This window comes from Bubalus bubalis, chromosome 11 (genome assembly GCF_019923935.1).
Source record: "Bubalus bubalis isolate 160015118507 breed Murrah chromosome 11, NDDB_SH_1, whole genome shotgun sequence".
Taxonomy (NCBI): Eukaryota; Metazoa; Chordata; class Mammalia; order Artiodactyla; family Bovidae; genus Bubalus; species Bubalus bubalis.
This window is the reverse complement of record NC_059167.1, coordinates 47,363,550-47,386,760: the sequence shown is the minus strand read 5'-3', so window position 1 is coordinate 47,386,760 and position 23,211 is coordinate 47,363,550. Positions and strand designations below refer to the sequence as shown.

The 23,211-nt window shown below is 37.6% G+C and overlaps 1 protein-coding gene across 3 annotated transcripts in view; it reads right to left on the bottom strand.

Annotated features, from left to right (window-relative positions):
* UNC13C (unc-13 homolog C) overlaps window positions 1-23,211 on the bottom strand; it is an 855,380-nt gene that overhangs the window by 304,169 nt on the left and 528,000 nt on the right. For all 3 annotated transcript variants that reach the window (XM_044925029.2, XM_044925027.2, XM_044925028.2), the window contains one exon: window positions 3,871-4,027. In XM_044925029.2, the coding sequence (XP_044780964.2) occupies window positions 3,871-4,027 (157 nt within the window). The remainder of the gene's footprint in view (window positions 1-3,870; window positions 4,028-23,211) is intronic.

Below are 23,211 nucleotides of genomic sequence, written 5' to 3'. Positions count from 1 at the left end.
GATTGGGTTGCCATTTCCTTCTCCAATGCATGAAAGTGAAAAGTCAAAGTGAAGTCGCTCAGTCGTGTCCGACTCCTAGAGACCCCATGGACTGCAGCCCACCAGGCTCCTCCGTCCATGGGATTTTCCAGGCAAGAGTACTGGAGTGGGGTGCCATTGCCTTCTCTGACTTCCTGTCCTAACAATATATAAATATGTTCAGTGTATCTTATTAAACACTAAAAACTCCTACTCTACCAGACAGTAAAAATAACGTTTTTTTAATGTTCTTTCAATCTTAACCAATCTCTCTTACCATTTCATTCAAGCTGCTTAACAGATTAGTGTCAATTTCCTCACACATTTTCTCTATTTTTTATTATTATAAGTTAAAAATATTATATAGAAAAATGTACAACTTTAATATAAAGATGAATACAAGCCCCCTCCCCCACCCACACACACATCAGAAGAAAAATATTAGCTCTTTCCTACCAAGTGGTTGCACCATTGGCCTTTTGGTACATTTTATTTCAGGCTTGTTTCTAAACCAGTAACTATGTATGTACATATATGTATGTGTGTGTGTTGTCAGTGCTGGAATTAGAGTATATACAGTTTTGTATGTATATGTTTTTATTTGTCATTAGTTTATGGGCATTGCTCAATTATATACACGTTCCTTTAAAAACTTGATTTTTAAGTTACTGAAATAAAAAAAACTTGATTTTTTAAATGATTGCATTATATTTTAGGGAATAAACAAACCCTAATTTATACCACTATTCATACACACCATTCGCTGGGGATTTCTAAGAAATTAGGCTTTAATCTCAACCACTTCACTTAGCAATGACCTCCTAACTGCCAAAACCTCATTTCTTTCTGGATCTTACCTGGACTTTTTGCAACAGTTGACAAAGCAATACACTCCTCTTTTCTTAAAATATTTTTACCTTGTCTTTCATAATGTAGGATTTTTATTATCTTTTTTACCCAATTTGTCTAACAATTTTTCTCAGTGAACTTTGCTTGCCCCTCCTCTTCACATATATGTGTTCTATAGTTTTCACTTTATTCATCTAAACCATGACTTTAAATAGCACTGCACACAACAAATCTGGATTTGGAAGAGTAGTGATTTTCTTTTCTTAAATATATGTTTGCTTTACAATTCTTATAGGTAAGAAATCTTTTCCACTCTTTTTTTTTTTTAAGATTAAAAGTGTATAGATTACACCTTTGGGCAAGATAAAAAGGGGGCTCTATAATGGTGTTTCTATCTGAATCACAACTGACAGTATCAGCTTCAGAAATCAGATTAATAAGAACTTCAGGCCGAGTGGATTCGGGGAATGTTATACTTTTGTATATGCATTTTCCTGAGCAAATTGGATTATTTTCTATAGGTAGAGAAAAATCTAGCCAAATTTATGTATCAAATCACCAAGTTATCAAGATGTAGTCTGAAAAAAGACTTATCTGACCATCTTCTATAAGTTATTTGATTTACAAAATGAACTTTTTAATAATTATGTTGCTACTAGAACACTACAAAGTAGTGAAATCAATTTGGCTCCTCTTCTTTGGGTCAGCATGAAGCATGCTATCTCATTTTCCTCCAGGTAGTTTTTACAGTGGAAATTAATCACATAAACGCAGCTTTTTCTCAGAGGTAGACGGGCTCAGTGTTCCACAAGATGGGCTTATTCTCTACAGTATACCCGGGAAGAAAATTAAAAGCAAAACAATTTCATAACACCAAATGCTTTATGTTACAGGTAAAATCCCAAGACAATGAATATTGTTATCAAGATGAGGTTTTTATAACAAAAACTGTTCTTTGATCTGGTAATGGCCATAAGAGTATTTTGTTGAGCTGGTTAGGGAGTTTTCTTTGGTGCCAGCTCTTACAAGAGTCAATCTGTCTAACAAAAGTAGCTGATGTTGTATTGTATATACTGTAGGTAGTCAGAAGAGATGAAATCTTCATACCTTATATTTAGAGAGAGATTTGAAGTCTTAAAAACTAGTTTATCTTTTACTTCATTTGATTTCCATATTAAACTTGAGAAACATGTTACAGCAAAAATTTCTATCCTCACTGAATTTACTGAGATATTGAGGCTTAAATGACTGAACTGACTTGCTAAATTTGAATACAAACTCAAACTCCATGACTCCTAACCCAGAAAATGTTCTCTTATATTGGTATGTATGTTGATTTGTCAATAAATAATAATTACCTTTTCCTTTAATTCATTCCAACTGATCTCACACATTTCCCACGCACTTTCTTTTAGACGTAAAAGACAAGGAAAGAGTAGACATAGCAGCGCTTTTAACCTTTTATTTGTTAGGTCTCATTTGTTTCTGCTCTATGATACATACCTCAGAATTTGACTTCTAACAACATAATCAATAATAAAAATATATTCAGTGAACCAATTTGGAAGTGCAGTGAGAAGAGAAACTATGGAAATCACTTTCCTACAATGGATCTTAGTTTCCTCCACAAACAAATGAGGATAGAACTACTTGTCTTACATGGTTATTGAGAGAGAGCTACTGCCTACCAAAGGCCCTGGTGAAAATCTGGGGAATATTTCAGACATCTCTCCCTTCCCCTCACTGTTCACAACATGCCTAAAGACACAAAGAACTGTTGATTCTATGCTCTGAAAAGCTCTGGAATTTTTCTTTCCAATCCCATCTCCACCAACTCTCGGTTTAGATCTTTATCACTTTACTGGGATTACCATAAATTTATATCTTATTTCCAATCTTGTCAGTTTCAATTTCATTATGCTTATAGAGAATGGGTTCCAGTGTTAGATACAACAGATAAATACTTGAGACTCCTTAGGATCCTGCATTTTTACTGTTCAATATGTTACTAAATGCATTTAAATATATCAGGTGGACAGTCTTAATTAGGTACAGATAGTTTTCTCAGTCTCTTTATACACCTAACACTTTTTCATTTTCACTTAGATAATATGTCCTTATCCATTAGTACCAGTAGAAATCCATAAGAAGTGTAAATGGAGCCCAAAAGGCTCTAGAGAAGCCAACTGAGCTCACATTTACCAGGGAACAATATCTGGAAATTTGCATACATGGGGAAGTTTCCTATAAATTCTACTGCTGCTGCTGCTGCTGCTAAGTCACTTCAGTCGTGTCTGACTCTGTGCGACCCCATAGATGGCAGCCCACCAGGCTTCCCCGTCCCTGGGATTCTCCAGGCAAGAACACCGGAGTGGGTTGCCATTTCCTTCTCCAATGTGTGAAAGTGAAAAGTGAAAGTGAAGTCGCTCAGTCGTGTCTGACTCTTCACGACCCCATGGACTGTAGCCTACAAGGCTCCTCTGTCCATGGGATTTTCTAGGTAAGAGTACTGGAGTGGCTTGCCATTGCCTTCTCCGATAAATTCTACTACTCTATTATAAAATGTTTTCCTCCATTGGATAAGCCATTACATATATGAAGATTTAAGCTAATGAAGATGCCTACTGACTGTCAAACTTTAAACTTTAGTCTATCATACTAAGAGACAAGGGCTTCCCTGGTGACTCAGTGGTAAAGAATCCGCTTCCCAATGCAGGAGACTCGGCTTCGATTCCTGGGTCAGGAAGATCTCCTGGAGAAGGAAATGGCAAGCCACTCAAGTATTCTTGTCTGGGAAATCCCATGGACAGAGGAGCCTGGCGGGCTACAGTTCATGGGGTCACAAAGAATTGGACACAACTGAGTGAATGAGCATGCACTAAGAGAGTCTTCCTAAGATGTACATTGTGCAGCAAAATTCTAAGATAGGTGGAATTCAAAACTCCTTGAAAATCTAACTCTAATAAGTTATGAGAAATTTTTAGTTCAAAAAATAATACTTACTCCGAAGTTGGTAGCAGCAAATCGATCTGAGGCGGAAACTTGCACATTTGTTGAAATGGTTGTGTGAGCATAGAAAGCGTTGATATTCGCCAGCAAGGTGCTCATTACAGCAGGGACACCGGGGCACATGTATTTAGAAGACAGACAGGAAAAATGCCTGTAAGTCAAAAACATTAAGCGTTTTAAAAACAGAACTAATTAATTCACATAGCAGCATAGCCTCTAACATCAGCAATTAAATAATTCCTCGACTATATCTGTGAAAAGGAGAGAAAACTCTTACAATCCCTAACTGAAAGAGAATGCAATTCCAGCCTTTTAAAAATCTCTCATTCACAAATGTGAAGTGGTTTATTTAAAATGTGATTTGTCACAGGGACATTTGCATAATTTCTTTTAACTGGAGAGTGCTGTATGTACACACAAAAAGTGCTATTTCCAGTGGAATCTCACACTGTCGAAAAGCAATCATCCAGGAGTCTATCATCTCTGGCAACTCTGTCCTTAATGATTTTAGTTCCTTAAGTGCTGTATTGCAACCAGAATGTTCTGCCACACTTGCATTCCTCTCACATCAATAAGGTAAACAGGAAGCCCTCCTTTCCCTCCTTTCATTGCACAATGATTAAACAAGTCAACCGAACATCTGACCTGAGTCCATTTTGTGGGCTTTTGTCATTAAGGAGTAGTTTCCACAAGCAGTTTTATTTTCTGAGATTTTGCTAAATCCTGGATTTAATTAAGCAAACAAATGAACAGTGAAGACAAATTATGCCAGCTTTATGCTTAAAGATCATTTCTTTTAAACCTTGAATAATAGTATCATTTACAGACATCAGAAGCATCAAGTATTCAATTCTGTTACTTCTCTCAGGAAAACCTGTTTCATTTGAACTCCAACAAAAGACTTAAAAATTGAAAGCACAGCTTGTGATAAAAGTGAAGAGATAAAACATCCATGGAATAAAGAAATTTTCAGTACATAATCTGATCTCATTTTGCCCTCATATCTCAGTAATTTGTCTACCACTTAGGCATCTTTGAATTTTGAGAGAAAAAAACTGTTAGGACTCAGTTCTTGATGAGTGAGAGATAAGAAAGAGAAGTGGTTACATTCCAAGTCTTTAGTTTGGGTGACTAGGTGAATAATGCTTCTGCCAAGTGAGCTAGGAACTAAAAAGAAGAAAGGGAATTAAGGTGGGGATTATGCATTCAGTTGAGTTTAAGGCACCTGTAGAGCTATCATGTAAGAACGTCCACCAGGTTGTTGGAGACCTGGGCTGAATACTTCAATCTGGGGATCACTTCAAAACCATGAGAATGGATAAGGTTATCCAGGGAAATCAAGTAGAATGAAGAACAGTATCAGGAAATGGAACCTGGGAAATACCGACATATAGTGAACCCTGGAGATTAGTAGTGAACCCTGGAGATTAGTAGTGAACCCAAAGAATAGTATACCCTGGAGATTAAATAGGAAGAAAAGTAAGTGAATTATAGGGCTGAGATAAAATTAAAAATGATAGGTTAAAGGAAAGCTAGGCCAGTGGAATTAGGGAACCCATGGAATAGGAGATTTGAGGGGTTAAGGATGACTGATGCTGACAGGTGCATTGAAAGAGTCTTCAGTTCAGTTCAGTCGCTCAGTCGTGTCCTACTCTTTGCTAAGAACCTAAAATAACTATTGGACTTGACACACAAACATCGTGTGACTGTAACAAAATCAATGTTAGTGGAGTGACTGGGGGTTGCATCAAGAGGAAAGAGGATGGAAAGTGAGAAAGTAGCAGAAAATGATCAAGGAAAAATGGATCAAGACCAGATTTTGTTGATCTTTAGCTAAGGAGTTTATGGAGTTGGCTGAAATTTCTGCAGCGGGAAGTGATACCATCAGGTGAATCTGGGAAGATGACTCTGAAGTGTAAAGACGGACTGAAAAGAGTAGGTATTGGAAGCAGAAAAACAACGTAGGGGATGTAGAAGCAAAAAATGACCTTTCTGCCCTGAATCCAATATGACTAAGCACTTCACATACCATAGTCAGAAGGAACAAAATATTTTGCACCTTGAGATAATCTAAAAATCACAGAATCACTGTTTCTTATCTCCCAAATATTAAAAACCTCAAATATTTCTCTAAAATCTGAATTTCCTAACAAAACAACTGTGAACTGGAGTTTAGCCATGATATATGTGAAAATGTATAATGACCTCTGGAAGTGTTAATACCAGGTGGAATGCTGTTGTTTCTGCCAAGAATAGCACAAGAACACCATGTAAACCAGGTAGCCTTAGGAATGTTATTATTATTATTTTTTTTTTCTGCCAGTGCTTCTAAAGTCTCATTCCCCCTTTGTACTTGTTGTAATTAAATAGATTTTCCTTTATCTGATTTTTTTTCTCCTTAAGGTCACAGAGCAAGTAAGGTGATTAAGGATTAGAGTTCAGGCAATGCAAGTTCAGAAGCATCTCTCTTAACCACCAAGGTGACCTCTTAATTTATTCTCCTCCCTCTCTTATATTGTATATTATATATTGTGTATGTATCTGTTGCTTCCAGAACACTTAGTTGTCATTTCATCCAGCTTACCACTAGCATAATGTACAGGAGTTGGTCCCTAAGTGTTTAATGAAACCAAGTGAAAGCAGTATGAGTTACCGGTATATAAGGAGAGTTAGTGTATAGAATGTGTGCTTTGTTACTTTGAGTATGACAGTTTATTACAACATCCAACTGATCTGTGAACACCGAGTTGAAGTGCACAGCAGTTAATGCCATAATGATCACAACTCTGAAGGTGAATTGTGTTCTGCTTATAATTGGGACCCTGAGAAAAATATTTTAAATTTTCCTGAGCATTAGGCATGCATTCATCTTAGCGACCTGACAGAAATATTTTACCTCCTGATTCAAATATAACTGAGATGATTTGTGGGGTGTGATGGGAGGTAGCCAGCTGTACATGATCTATTCTAATCTCCTGTAGAAATAGCCACAAAAAAACAAAAAAGGATGTGAAATCATAGCAGTGCCACAAATCAGGTGTGGCAATCAAAGCTCTTCCTATATCTGGGAGGGATTTTGCTTAAGCTTCTAGCAGTTGAATAGACTGAGGGGTATTCAGTGACTAACTAGTGTCTAAATTCTTAAACTGTTAACCTGACTAAGGAAGAAATGGGAGGATATTTCTAGGAACCATAGACTGTTACAACCCCCATATCAGAAATGTGAGCCCTAGGCTGCTGGCCAGCAAGGCTGTTATTCACTTTCCTATTCCATGGTAAATGGCTTCCCAAGGCAGTGAAGCTGCCTCTTGTTTCCCACACCTTCTCAGTCTATACCCATTAAAGAGTACACAACTCCCAAGACTGCAATACAGCCTTCACAATAGGGGACGGGCAATGGGATTTGAAGCTACTTAGAAGAAAGGGCTGGAAGAACACGGAGAATAGTATACCCTGGAGATTAAATACAGCCTCTGATGTTCGGCTCTAGCAAGACAAGAATTCACAGGTTGTTTACATTATCCAGAAAAGGCATCTGGCTCTTCCACAGAGCCCACCAATAGGAGCAGGTAAAAATCTTTGCTCAATCTAAAAGCACATTGCATTTGAATAAAGTCATAGCACAGAGGGAACATTTTTGAAGGATCACTTACCATTATAGGATCTGCAGGTGAATACTGGTAACACCCTGGTGGTTTACAAATAAATGGATTTAGAGTCAAAGGATCCCGTAAGTTGCCAAACAAGCAGGATGCAAACATCCATGCCTGTTATTATCAGAACACACACACACGTGCACACACACTTAAACAGCAAAAATAACTAAGAACTTGGTAGGAAATTAACAAAATGGTCAAAATGTTGTCTCTGGGTGGTGCTACATAATTAATTTTTGTAATTAAAAAACATATCTTGTATTTTTAAAAACACTTTACCATTAGCATGTTTTATTGCCCTAATTGGAAAAATATAATATATACATATTTAAAATGTTAATTCAACTTTTGCTCTATTGTTTATTTTTATAAGTCTTTATGTAGCTTTTAGCACCAGTAAGAAACAAATATAACTCCTTTTAAATTTTGTTTGACTAAGGTTAACTTTTCTTTATATTTTTCTTTTTTTAATAAAACAGTAAAACTTTTCAAGTATACAATGTAAAACTGCATAACCTATATTATACTTTACAGTATCATTAAATAAGGTTTTTATGGATGAAGTTAAACAAATCATCCATAAAATAATCTTTTCCTTAAAAATGTATCATAGACCTAATTTCTGATTGAGTAAATGCAAAAAAATACTATAAAATTACTAAGAAATAGAAGTCAGTTTTATAATAAAATATATTACTGGGAGAACAGGATTCACACACACAGTACAATATATATAATATAGATTACTAATAAGGACCTACTGTATAGCACAATGAACTCTACTCAGTACTTGGAAAAGAATCTAAAAAACAGTAAATGTATGGATATGTATAACAGATTCACTTTGCTGTACACCTGAAATTAACATCATTGTAAATTGTACCCCAATAAAAATTAAAAATAAATATCAAAAATTAATTTTAAAGATATTAATAAAATGTTTCATAACTTCCAATGGAAAATATAGGGATGAAAATGGTAAAGATGTTAAAAATCAAAGGGCAAAGAGGAAAATTTAACATTTCACTAAACAATAGCATTCATCCCATTAGATTTTTATACAAGTTTCAATATCAAATTAGCATTACTATGGTGCTTGAAAATAGATCAAAGTCATAAATATGACCCTCCTAAATTTGGTCAGAATTTCATTGAACATGTCTTAATATACCTAACAATTAAAGATACAACACTTAAAAAGAAGTTGTCACCTTTTGGAATTTATATTAAAATATTCTTCAGAACTAGTGACTCAGGAATTAATCAGTTGGAATACCAGGATTAAAAGTTTAAGCATTTGATATTAACTAAAAAAATGAAACACTGACACTGAAACCCAGAAAGATAATTTCCAAGTCACTCTAAGAAATATAATATTTTACTTAGCTGGTAAAAATACCTGTACTGCTTTAGAAACTATGACTATGAGTACAGTAAGTTAAAGACAGTAGCTGTTGGGATCAAAACAATAATCTATATTGAACTTTCTTTTTCACCTTCACTTTTAACCCTAAATGATAAGTGGTTAGGCAGCCAATATCATATAGGTAGTAGTATGCATCAAAGTACAATTCTTAGATGACTGAAGGACAAAAAGAAAAAAGAGATGAACTTGAAAGAAGATATTCATTAGGGTAATGGCTACCTTTCTAAGAAATCTTATAGGAATAGTCAACAAAAAGCTTTTTTGTTTTGGTATGTGGAGGAAAGTGGTTAGGCTAGGGAGGGATAATCAGTGGCCAATTAAGAGTTATAGGTACCATGGCATAGAGATGATTCATTCTAACCCTAGTTCAGGCTGTGACCTCAGAAAAGTAACTTTCTCACTCATAGATTCAGTCAATCCATCTGTAAAATCAAAAGGCTAGGAAAAGATCTAATTCTTACAGTCTCTAATGTGCTATGAATCTCTGAATACAGAGAACACATCCAGCCTAGTCATATACATTATTTTCCCTTCCAACAACATTTGATTCATCAGCACGAATGGATAGTTGAGATGACCAGGAAGTAGGGGACAAAGGAGTTATACTGTGGCATCCTTTGCACTTGGAGAGTTTTCAGCTAACAGACTTCTACATGGTCTTCAATTTGGCAGTATTTGCCTCTCAGTTTGTGTGTGCCCATTCTTTATGCAGGGTTACTGACAAGGCAAACTTTCTTGCCTCTAATCATTGCCAAGTCTATGCCACAACCACTAATGCCAAAGAAGATGAGGTTGAATGGTTCTGTGAAGACCTACAAGATCTTCTAGGACTAATGCCAAAAGAAAAGAAAGAGATGTCCTTTTCATCATCAGATCAGATCAGTCACTCAGTAGTGTCTGACTCTTTGCGACCCCATGAATCGCAGCACGCCAGGCCTCCTTGTCCATCACCAACTCCCGGAGTTCACTCAGACTCATGTCCATCGAGTCAGTGATGCCATCCAGCCATCTCATCCTCTGTCGTCCTCTTCTCCTCTTGCCCCCCAATCCCTCCCAGCATCAGAGTCTTTTCCAATAAGTCAACTCTTCGCATGAGGTGGCCAAAGTACTGGAGTTTCAGCTTCAGCATCATTCCTTCCAAAGAAATCCCAGGGCTGATCTCCTTTAGAATGGGGACTGGAATGCAAAAGTAGGAAGTCAAGAGATACCTGGAAGAACAAGCAAGTTTGGCCTTGGATTTCAAAATGAAGCAGGGCAAAGATTAACAGAGTTGTGCCAAGAGAATGCACTGGTCATAGCAAACACCCTCTTCCAACAACACAAGAGATGACTGCACACATGGACATCACCAGATGGTCAATATTGAAATCAGACTGATTATATTCTTTACAAAGATGGAGAAGTTCTATACATTCAGCAAAAACAAGATGGGGAGCTGACAGTGGTTTAGATCACGAAGTCCTTATTGCAAAATTCAGAATTAAATTGAAGAAAGTAAGGAAAACCACTAGGCTATTCAAGTATGACCTGAATCAAATCCCTCATACAGTGCAGGTGAAAAATAGATTCAAGAGATTAGATCTTATAGAGTGCCTGAAGAACTATGGATGGAGGTTCATAACATTGTATAAGAGGCGGTGATCAAAAACATCCCGAAGAATAAGAAATGAAACAAGGCAAAATGGTTGTCTTAGGAGGCCTTACAAAGAGCTGAAAGAGAAGCAAAAGAGAAAATGAAAGATTTACCCAGCTGAATGCAGAGTTCCAAAGAATAGCAAGGAGAGATAAGAAAACCTTCTTAAGTGAACCATGTAACGAAATAGAGGAAAACAATAGAATGGGAAAGACTATAAATCTCTTAAAGAAAATTAGAGATATCAAGGGAGCATTTCATGAAAACAAATGGGCACAATAAAGGAAGAAATGGTATGGACCCAACGGAAGCAGGAGATATTAAGAAGAATATCTTAATATTCTGCCAAGAATATCTCCTGGCAAGAATACACAGAAGAACTGTACATAAAAGGTCTTAATGACCTGGATAACCAAAATGGTGTGATCACTCATCTAGAGCCAGACATCTTTGAGTGTGAAGTCAAATGGGCCTTAGGAAGGATTACTAAGAACAAAGCTAGTGAAAGTGATGGGATTCCAGCTGAGTCATTTCAAATCCTAAACGATGATGCTGTTAAAGTGTTGCACTCAATATGCCAGCCAATTTGGAAAACTCAGCAATAGCCACAGGACTCGAAAAGGTCAGTTTTCATTCCAATCTCAAAGATAGCAATGCAAAAGAACATTCAAACTACTGTACAATTGTGCTCATTTCACATGTTAGCAAGGTAATGCTCAAAATCCTCCAAGCTAGGCTTCAACAGTATGTGAACTGAAAATGTCCAGATGTACAGTCTGAATTAAGAAAAGGCAGAGGAACCAGAGATCAAATTGCCACCATCTCTTGGATCATATAAAAAAGAAGGGAATTCCAGAAAAAAACCATCTACTTTACTGACTACACTAAAGCCCTTTGACTGTGTGGATCATAACAAACTGTGGAAAATTATCCAAAAGATGGGAATACCAGATCACCTTATTTCACTCCTGAGAAATCTGTATGCAGGTTAGGAAGCAACAGTTAGAACTGCATATGGAACAATGGATTGGTTCAAAACTTGGAGAGCAACAGGTTAAGGCTGTATATTGTCACCCTGCTTATTTAACTTACATGCAGAGTACATCATGCAAAATGCCAGGCTGGATGAAGCACAACCTGGAGTCAAGATTTCTGGGAGAAATATCAATAATCTCAGATATGCAGATAACATCACCCTAATGCCTGAAAGCAAAAAGTAACTAAAGAGCCTCTTGATAAAGGTGAAAGAGGAGAGTGAAAAAGCTGGCTTTAAACTTGACATTCAGAAAACTAAGAACATGGCATCAGGTCCTATCACTTCATGGCAAATAGATGGGGGAAAGTGGAAACAGGGATAGACTTTATTTTCTTGGGTTCCAAAATCACTGCAGATGGTGACTGTAGCCATGAAATAAAAAGACGCTTGCTCCTTAGAAGAAAAGCTATGACCAACCTAGACAGCATATTAAAAAGCAGAGGTATTACTTTGCCTACAAAGGTCCCTTTTGTCAAAGCCATGGTTATTCCAGTAGTCATGTATGGCTCTAAGAGTTGAATTATCAAGAAGACTGAGTGCCAAAGTTGATGCTTTTGAAATGTGGTGTTGGAGAAGATTCTTGAGAGTCCATTGGACAGCAAGGAAATCAAACCAGTCAACCCTAAAGGAAATCAGTCCTGAACATTCATTGGAAGGACTAAAGCTGAAGCTCCAATACTTTGGCCACCTGATTCGAAGAGCCGACTCAAGACCCTGATGCTGGGAATGACTGAAAGCAGGAGCAGATGGAAACGACAGAGGATGAGATGGTTGGATGGTATCACTGACTCAATGGACATTAGTTTGAGCAAACTCAGGGAGATAGTGAAGGACAGGGAAGCCTGGTGTGCTGCAGGCCATGAGGTCCCGAAGAATCAGACAACTGAGTGATGGAACAACAACCACCATTGCCTTGAAAATCATTTCCCTTTAAGGCTGCCATCTAACACTACATAAATTATTCCCAGGGGGAGGAGGAAGAGTGGGAACAGGATTATAGGCATAATTAGCAATTTAAAATGACAGTATATCTCTACAGCAAACCACTCCCTCAGACAGCCCATCTTCAAATTATATAGGTCAAAATTACTACGGAGTAATCTCTCAAAATGTTTAACATTTCCCCAGGAAGACATGATTTAGAAACAATGGATTAATAATGCTAAAAAGACTTCACTGCTTTTGTAAGAAAATGGGTTTAGTGTCAAACCAATTTAACAAATGGAATTTCAATGCCATGGGGAAAGTTAAAAGTCACAAACTCCAAAATGATGCTTAAATGCTTATAATGAGATAGTTATTGGTATTTTTTCAGTTGACACAACTGTTACAACACTATCAACCATTCAAAATACTATTGAGAAAATATTAGGAAATTGTTGTTTAGTTGCTAAATCATGTGTAACCCTTTTGCAACCTCTTGGATTTGCAACAGTTGGTTGCTGTTTCCTTCTCCAGGGGATCTTCCTGACCAGGGATTTCAAATAATAAATCTGGATTCAGCTCACTTGCTATTGTTTTGATGAAAATAAGACAATCATCTGACTCACCTGTCTTTTTATCGACAATTGTCCTTAATCACAGGCTTACTTGCTGACTCAGCAGTAAAGAATCTGCCCATAATGCATGAGACCAGGGCTTGATCCCTAGGTCCCAAAGATGCCCTGGAGGAGGAAATGGCAACCCATTCCAGCATTCTTGCCTGGGAAATCCATAGACAGAGGAGCCTGGTGGGCTATAGTCCATAGGGTCTCAGAGTCAGACATGACTGAGCATGGACAAGTAGCATAGCATAGTCCCTAATCACACCCATCTTATGGTTTCAAAGAATGGGAAAGTCTTTTGATAGAAAAGATTGAAAAATCAATTATGAAAATTAGAGCAGAATGATTGGAAAGCACCACCAAAATGCAGTGATTCTTAGAGTCTTAGAAGAAATTTCAGAGAAGCAATATAAGACAAAAGGAACAGACAAAAGACAGACAAAAGGAAGTGTGTATTAGTCATTTAGTCATGTCCCACTCTTTGCGACCCTATGGACTGTAGTCTGCCAGGCTCCCCTAGCCATGGAATTCCCCAAGGATGAATACTGGTGTGGGTTGCCATTTCCTTCTCTGGGGGATTTTCCCAACCCAGGGATTGAATCCAAGTCTCCTGCATTGTAGGCAGATTCTTTACCATCTGAGCTACCAGGGAAGATGAAAGGAAAGACTACCTATATTCCTAATGTTAGAAATACACTGAAATACACTAAAATAATATTCATGGGCTCCCAGGTGGTGCTAGTGGTAAAGAACCTTCCTGTCAATCCAGGAGATGTAAGAGATGTGGGTTCGATTCCTGGGTTGGGAAGATTCCCTGGAGGAGGGCATGGAAACCCACTCCAGTATTTTTGCCTGGAGAATCTCATAGATAGAGAAGCCTGGTTGGCTACAGTCCATAGGGTTGCAAAGAGTCAAGACACAACTGAAGCAACTTGGCATGCACATAAAATAATACCTATCACATTTGCTCTTAAAAAATTCAGACTAGCATGCACTTCAATGATTTTATTCATCGTTACCAGTAATGAGGAACTCAAACCTTTAAAGATCACTTCTCCTTTGGCCAAAAGCATCATAGCTTTTCATAAATAGTATGGATTGCTTGAGCTCAATTATGGACAGCTTGAGTACCAGGCCGGTGGGGAGGGACAGGAAAGTATGAAATGCATACAGTTTAGAGGAATGATGGAAGTTGAAGAGTAAGTAAGGATGACAGCCTCATGCTGCCTGCCTCTCAGCTTTATCCGAAACCTTTCCTCATCTGTGCCTGGAATGGTCCCTCCATGTGTACACACTTACAGCACACAATCATGCCTTCATTATACTGTCTTGTTATTAAGTAATTTATTCTTCCTCTTCTCCCTCACTGGGGATGAAGTGATATTCCATATTTCCACTGTCCTGTAAAGTCTTTGTACTTAGATGCTCAGACAGTGTCTATCACATAAACGAATTACATCTTCTGAAAAGTGGCTTCATGAGAAGCTGGACCTTAACTTCTTGCTTGCTGATATATTCTCGGTGCCTAGAAAACTTTTGGCATATAATAGGCACTCAATAAATATTTTTTAAAGAAATCAATGATTCAATTAAGCAGCACTCTCTTTAGAAAGCAGGCTCATAGCTCAAACAGCTATAATGACTAGTAACTTTAAAGTAAAGTGTATCTCAACAGCCCTGGTCCAAATATGAATTAGATTAGGATGACCAGCACCAAAGTACAGGTTGTTTGTTAAGCATACTAAGGTTAAAAAAACAACCTAGTGCTTTTCTCTTATCGGTATTATAGAGGCATGACTATAATCGAATAGAATCTAAAATTCTGGGAGACATCATGGGCTTCATTTTAAAATAAATGAAAGGCTCAAATTAAACACTCAGTTAAAATGTATTTGTTGGACAAAAATCACCTCTAGATGACAATTTATTCCTTAATGCTTGACACGAAATTCTCTTAATTGTGTTCAGCGGTGAACAGTTGGTCTGCCAGAACATTATTAAAAACATATGTTTGAATAAATAGATGAAAAAAAAATTCTAAAACTCCCCAAATGATGAAAACAGGTTTTATGCCTAGCCTCATGCTAAACATGTGGAATAGCGTGCTCCTTTGAAAAAGGGAACAGACTCTCATTCTTACTGTCACAAATTGGAAAATTGCTTTTATATTAGATGGATGGCTGCATTTACCATGTGGGAACAAATCCTCCAGGTCCTTGATCAATCACTTGTCCCAGCAGGAAAATTGTAATCCCTTTCCTCCTTCTCATGAATGCTCCAAAACAAAAGATAGACTTTTTTTTTTGCAACAGATAGGTCTAACACACTGTGCCCTCATAGCTCATGTTCTGTGGTAAAAGGAAAGAGCATTTACAGTAAGCAGGAGGTACCTTGGAGGAATGGAAAATTTGGTATTAATGTTCAGGTTATTTACCAGCAAAATAGATTCAGGCTCCTTATTATGATGAGAAATATGTAAGATGAAAATTTAATAATGTATAACCAGACTTTCTGACTTAATACATACTTCCTCTTTATTTATTTGTGCTCCAAATCCATCTTCAAAGAAATGGGAGTATGCTTGAAAGAAACCAAACAATCTCTAATAAAACAGTAAGATTATGAAGTTACCTGAGGATTTGACTAAACACAGAGGGGCTTTAAATAGCAAGAGAAATTGTGATTTGATTTTTTCTGAGCCAATGGTGTCTAGGGAAGTACAGAGAATTAAGCAGTTTTATCCTTTCAAAACTGTATAAGTATCCTTACTATATAGAGAGGTCATATGTTTTTTCCTTGAAGCTGAATTTCTTAATTTTGTGTTTTTAAAAATAAGAGGGCATTTTATATTAACATATGGAATATAGAAAGATGGTACTGATGATTTTGTATGCATGAGTTAATACACAATATTTGGCTTTCTCTTTGTGACTTACTTCACTGTGTATAATAGGCTCTAGGTACAACTACCTCATTAGGGCTGACTCAAATGTGTTCGTTTTTTTTTTTTTTTATATCTGAGTAATATGAGGACATTTTAAAGAGATGGCTCCCAAGTACATGAAAAAGTTGGTCCTGGCTTGAAAAACTGGCAAGAGGCTTTAAAATTTTTTATATCTTAAAGGGACAGAGGAAAAAAAATATAGTAAGTTTTCTAAAATAAATGCTCTGAGGAAAGGGAAGGCAGTGTTCTCTGAGGATAGACTTTTCAGATTCTGTAAGAGCCAAGATGAGGGGGAGACCCCAGGCCTAGAGGCATAAAAAAGCCTGTCTAAAGTTTTGTTAAGCCAAGGGAAATGTCAAGGTCATCTTGGTCAATGTTAAAAGAAACATTTAATAAATAAAAATATCAATATCAATATCAAATATGTAACCATCAGTAGATATAATGTGCCACATTTTGTTACTGTCAAAGTCAATTTCTCCCACAAAAAGCAGGTATTCTTTTCCTTTATGTTTATCTACCTACAGTTCAGTTCAGTTCAGTCGCTCAGTCATGTCCGACTCTTTGTGACCCCATGAATTGCAGCACACCAGGCCTCCCTGTCCATCACCAACTCCCGGAGTTCACTCAAACTCACATCCATCGAGTCGGTGATGCCATCCAGCCGTCTCATCCTCTGTTGTCCCCTTCTCCTCCTGCCCCCAATCCCTCCCAGCATCAGAGTCTTTTCCAACGAGTCTACTCTTCTCATGAGGTGGCCAAAGTACTGGAGTTTCAGCTTTAGCATCAGTCCTTTTAAAGAAATCCCAGGGCTGATCTCCTTTAGGATGGACTGGTTGGATCTCCTTGCAGTCCAGGGGACTATCAAGAGTCTTCTCCAACACCACAGTTCAAAAGCATCAATTCTTCGGTGCTCAGCTGTCTTCACAGTCCAACTCTCACATCCATACATGACCACTGGAAAAACCGTAGCCTTGACTAGACGGACCTTTGTTGGCAAAGTAATGTCTCTGCTTTTGAATATGCTATCTAGGTTGGTCATAACTTTCCTTCCAAGGAGTAAGCATCTTTTAATTTCATGGCTGCAATCACCATCTGCAGTGATTTTGGAGCCCAGAAAAATAAAGTCTGACACTGTTTCCACTGTTTCCCCATCTATTTCCCATGAAGTGATGGGACCAGATGCCATGATCTTAGTTTTCTGAATGTTGGGCTTTAAGCCAAATTTTTCACTCTCTTATTTCACTTTCATCAAGAGGCTTTTTAGTTCCTCTTCACTTTCTGCCTTACTTTTGTTCTTTAGATGAGAAGCTAGCAATTGGTACAGTTCACAGTCAAACCCAGCTGATGGCTTTTGTTTTTTAAATAGAGTTTTATTGGAGCACAGCCATGTCATTTTGTTTACTTAGTATCTACACTGTTTCTGCACTAGGAATGCAAAATTGAGCAGCTGTCACAGACACTGTAGGACACACAGAACTGAAAATATTTACTCTCTGGCCTTTCACACCCATACAAAAAAACTGCCAACGTCTGCTTCAGAGTATTTCCAATGTAAGCAGAGACTTTGTCACACTGTCTTTTAAATAGGATAAGATCCAAATTGACCTGCAAGTCACTAGATACCAAAAAGGCATTCAAAAATATTTTTATTGTTTACTTAAAAAGGTAGTAGAAAAATAAAAGTGGTAAGTTGAAGGATGGATGATTCTTCTCTTTTAAACTATCATACATTTATGTTTTTTTTCTCTGTAGTAACATGATTGTGCTTCTCAGAATATCAGAAACACGGCAATGAAGAAATCTGACATCAGCTCACAGAGATATATGGAATAAATTAAACTTGATACTTTTTTTACTGGGATTCTTTCCAAAAGATTTTTCTATGTTTTTTTTTTAAACATAGTTCTCTTGGCAGTGCAGTTCATTTACTTTAGACTATTAAATCATAGTTATATTTTAATTGAATTCAAATGTTACACTAGCTGCTCTGATGACTTTTTATAGACATTGACAAGGGCAGACTTCTTGTGGCTGTCCATTTTCAAAATAGGCTGCCTCAAAAGGAATAGCTCCTGGACACTGGACCAAGATGGTAGAGGAGTAGGACATGGTGCTCACCTTCTCCCACAAATACATTCAAAAAAAGTGAGAAAGGAATTGGGATGGGACCTGTGCCCCTCTGAAAGAGGGAAAGCTTCCACATCCTGCGAAGTCCCCTCACTGGTGGAAAGACTAGCCAGGAGAGAAGGGGTGCTTCAGAGCCTTTGAAGAGAGCAGAACTAGTTATGGAGAGCAGAGTGGAGAGAGACTTGCACAGATGGTAGATGTCACTGCCCTGCACTCCCCAGCCTGAGATGCTCATCTGCTGGGATGGGTGCGGGCTGGCTGCTGAGGCTTAAGTCTTGGAGGTCAGACCCTAGAAGAAGACAGGGATTGGTTGTGTGGAGACAGCCTGAAGGGGCTAGGGTATGGTGTACCACAACCAAGGGAGTGGCATGCCAGAAGAAGCCAGAGCCCACCAGACAGGCAAGGCACCATTGTTCGGAGGTGCACAAACATAGGAGCTTCCTTTTCTGGGTGAGCACTCTTAGGTGGCAGGGCACCACCTGCATGAGCTCCAGGGTCAAGCACAGCCACCACTGGCATTTCAGACTCCAGAGGCAGGTACTGGTGCTGGGTTCCAACCACTCTCTCCACCTTCCCAGGAGTACATGCAGGCCATGAACCTGCCCACTCTTTATCAATGGGATAATGGCCAGCACACACTGAAGAAAGAGACAGAAAGCATCCAAACCAAAACAGAACCCATGCCAAAAACAATTAAATCCATACAAGCAAAACAGTAATCTTTCCACATATAAATTGTCATCCAAAACTACAGTAGATAATTGTTTCCCTTAAACTCACAGAGTAGGAGAAATATAAGCAAAATGAAGAAGTAGAAGAACCACTTCCAGTTAAAAGACCACAAGAATTCCTCTGAAGGGGCAAACAATGAAACAGACTTCTTCAACCTAATAGACACAGAGTTCAAAAAGCAAGTAATGAAAATACTGAAGGAATTAAGAAAGGTTATTGACAGAAATGCAGATTGCTATAAAAAAGTAATTAGAAACTATAAGGAGGAGCCAAGAAAAATTAGAAAATTCATTTGCCAAGATAAAAATTGAGCTAAAGGTAATGAATAGCAAAATGAATAATGTAGAAAAAAGAATAGTGATATGGAAGACAGAATAATGGAAATTAGTCAATCAAAGCAGAAGACAGAAAACCATATAAAAAATAAAATGAAAGCAATTTAAGAAATCAGTGGGGTAATATAAAGCATGCCAATTTATACATAATAGGGATTCCAGAAGAAGAAAGAGAAAAAGGAAGTAAAAGGTATTTGAAGTAATTAAGGTTGAAAACTTCCCAACCTAAAGAAGGAAACAAATATCCAGGTATAGAAAGCATAGAAAGTCCTAAACAAAATTAACCCAAACAAAATTAACCCAAATAACCCTATATCAAACTATATTATAAGAAAAAGGGCAAAGTTAAAGATGAAAAGAGTATTCTAAAGGCAGCAAGAGAAAAACAGAGTGTTAATTAACAAGGGAACCCCCATAAGACTATCAGCTGATTTCTCTACAGAAACTCTGCAGGCTAGAAAGTGAAAGTGAAGTTGCTCAGTCGTGTCCGACTCTTTGAGACCCCATGGACTGTAGCCCACCAGGCTCCTCCATCCATGGGATTCTCCAGGCAAGAATACTGGAGTGGGTTGCCATTTCCTTCTCCAAGGAATCTTCCCAACCCAGGGATGGAACCCAGGTCTCCTGCATTACAGGCAGATGCTTTAACCTCTGAGCCACCAGGGAAGCAGGGATTGACAAAATATATTCAAAGTCCTGAAAGGAAAAAAATCTTCCACCTAGAATACTATACCCAGCACGATTATCATTTAAAATAGGAGAGAAAATAATTTCTCAGACAAGCAAAAACTAAGAGAACACAGAAATACTATTAATAAACCTACCCTAAAAGAAATACTGAAAAGTCTTCTCTATGTAGAAAATTAGCAAGAAGGCATAGGATGGAGGAATTTATAAATAGAAATTGAGTCACTTAAATTAGCCAATACCCAGATTTAAGGGGAGGAAAAAAAAGAAAAACCAAAACAATTGTGAAAACAAGGAACAGCAAAAGGATAAACATTAAGAAGTAAAAAAGAACATCAAAATCATAAAATGTGTAGAAGGAGAGAAATAAAATGAGAAAAAGTAGATTCTTTTTTCAGAATGTGTAAATTCTTTTTTTTTTTTTTTAGAATGTGAGCCTGCTATATGACTATCAGTCTAAACCAAACAGTTATAGGAAGGGGCTGCATGCTTGTGCTCCATTGCGTTCGACTCTTTGCAACCCATGTACAGTAGCCCACCAGACTCCTCTGTCCATGGGATTTTTCAGGCAAGAATACTGGAGTGGGTTGTCATTTCCTTCCTTCCTGGGTCAGGAAGATCATGCCCCCTATGTCTCCTGCATTTGGCAGTGGAGTCTCTACCATAGTGCCACCTGGGTAGCTCAGGAAAGGGTTTGAACTCATGTCTCCTGCAGATTCTTCACTGTCTGAGCCACCAAGGAAGCTACAGGAAGGGGTTAACATACTTATAAAATAGGGCAACAAATCAAAACTACACAAAAGATTCAAAAACCAAAAATAAAAGAACAAAAGCATAAAGTAAAAGGAAATCACCAAACCACAAAAAGAAAAAGAAACAGAAAAGAAACACAATCAACTGGAAATGGCAATAAATACAGATGTATCAATAATTATCTTAAATGTAAATGGACTGAAAGCTCCAATCAAAAGATAAAGATATAGACTGGATGAAAAAGAAAAGAAAATAACCAAGAGCATACAATATGCTATTTATAAGAGATGGACCTCAAGGCAAAGACATACATAGACTGGAAGTAAGAGGATGGAAAAAGGTATTTCATGCAAATAGAAATGACAAGAAAGCAGCCACTGCAATACTCATTTCAGACAAAATAGACTTTAAAACAAAGGCCATAAAAAAAGATAAAGGAGAACACTATATCGTGGATTAAAGGATCAATATAAGAAGATTTTACATTGTCAATATATTTACACCTAATATAGGAGCTCAATACATAAAACAAATACATAAAACTCAAATACATAAAACAAATACTAACTGACATAAAGGGAGAAATTGATGGAAATACAATAATAGTAGAAGACTTTTAACACCCCACTCACACCTATGGACAGATCTTCTAGGCAGAAAATCAATAAGGCAATGGAAATTTTAAGTGATACAACAGTTAGACTTGGCATTTTCAGGACATTACATCAAAAACAAAATAAAACAGAACATATACTCTTTCCAACTGTACATAGAACATTCTCTAGGACTGACTGCATTACTAGGGCATAAAACTAACCTCAATAAATTTAAGAGTACAGACACTGTTTCAAGAATATTCTCTGACCACAACAGCATGAAACTAGAAATCAACCATAGGAAAAGAAATGAGAAAAAAAAGATTACGTGGAGACTAAAACAAATAGGAAAAGGAGTACGTCAAGGCTGTATATTGTCACCCTGCTTATTTAACTTACATGCAGAGTACATCATGAGAAACGCTGGGCTGGAAGAAGCATAAGCTAGAATCAAGATTGCCAGGAGAAATATCAATAACCTCAGATACGCAGATGACACCACCCTTATGGCAGAAAGGGAAGAGGAACTAAAAAGCCTCTTGATGAAAGTGAAAGAGGAAAGTGAAAAAGTTGGCTTAAAGCTCAACATTCAGAAAACTAAGATCATGGCATCTGGTCCCATCACTTCATGGGAAGTAGATGGGGAAACAGTGGAAACAGTGTCAGACTTTATTTTTGGGGGCTCCAAAATCACTGCAGATGGTGATTGCAGCCATGAAATTAAAAGATGCTTACTCCCTGGAAGCTATGACCAACCTAGATAACATATTCAAAAGCAGAGACATTACTTTGCCAACAAAGTTCCGTCTAGTCAAGGCTACAGTTTTTCCAGTGGTCATGTATGGATGTGAGAGTTGGACTGTGAAGAAAGCTGAGTGCCGGAGAATTGATGCTTTTGAACTGTGGTGTTGGAGAAGACTCCTGAGAGTCCCCTGGACTGCAAGGAGATCCAACCAGTCCATCCTAAAGGAGATCAGTCCTGGGTGTTCTTTGGAAGGAATGATGCTAAAGCTGAAACTCCAGTACTTTGGCCACCTCATGTAAAGAGTTGACTCATTGGTAAAGACTCTGATGCTGGGAGGGATTGGGGGCAGGAGGAGGAGACGACAAAGGATGAGACGGCTGGATGGCATCACCGACTCGATGGACCTGAGTTTGAGTGAACTCTGGGAGTTGGTGATGGACAGGGAGGCCTGGTGTCCTGGTGCGCTATGATTCATGGGGTCACAAAGAGTCGGACACGACTGAGCGACTGAACTGAACTGAACTGAAACAATATGCTGCTGAAAAACCAATGGGTCAATGAGGAAATAAAAGAGGAAATTAAAAAATACCTTGAGACAGATAACAATGAAAATTCAACCATGCAAAATCCAGGATGCAGCAAAAGCAGAACTTATATGGAAGTCCATAGCAATATAGGCCTTCCTCAAAAAAAAACAAGAAAAATCTCAAATAAACAACCTAACCTACCTACATACCACCTAAAAGAATTAGAAAAAGAAGAACAAATAAAACCTAAAGTCAGCAGAAGAAAGGAAATAATCAGGGAGGAAATAAATAAAATATAGAGATTAAAAAAAAAAAAACAGAAAAAAAATCAATAAAACCAAGAGCTGGTTCTTAGAAACAATAAACAAAATTAACAAATCTCTGGCCAGGCTCACCAGGAAGGCAAGAGAGAGAATCCAAATAAAGAAAGTAAGAAACAAAAAAGAAGAAAACTCAATCAATACTGAAGAAATACAAAATATCCTAAGAGAATACTATGAACAATTATATGCAAACAAATCTGACAACCTAGAAGAAATGGACAACTTTCAAGAAACATACAGCTCACCAAAACTGAATCAAAAGAAACAG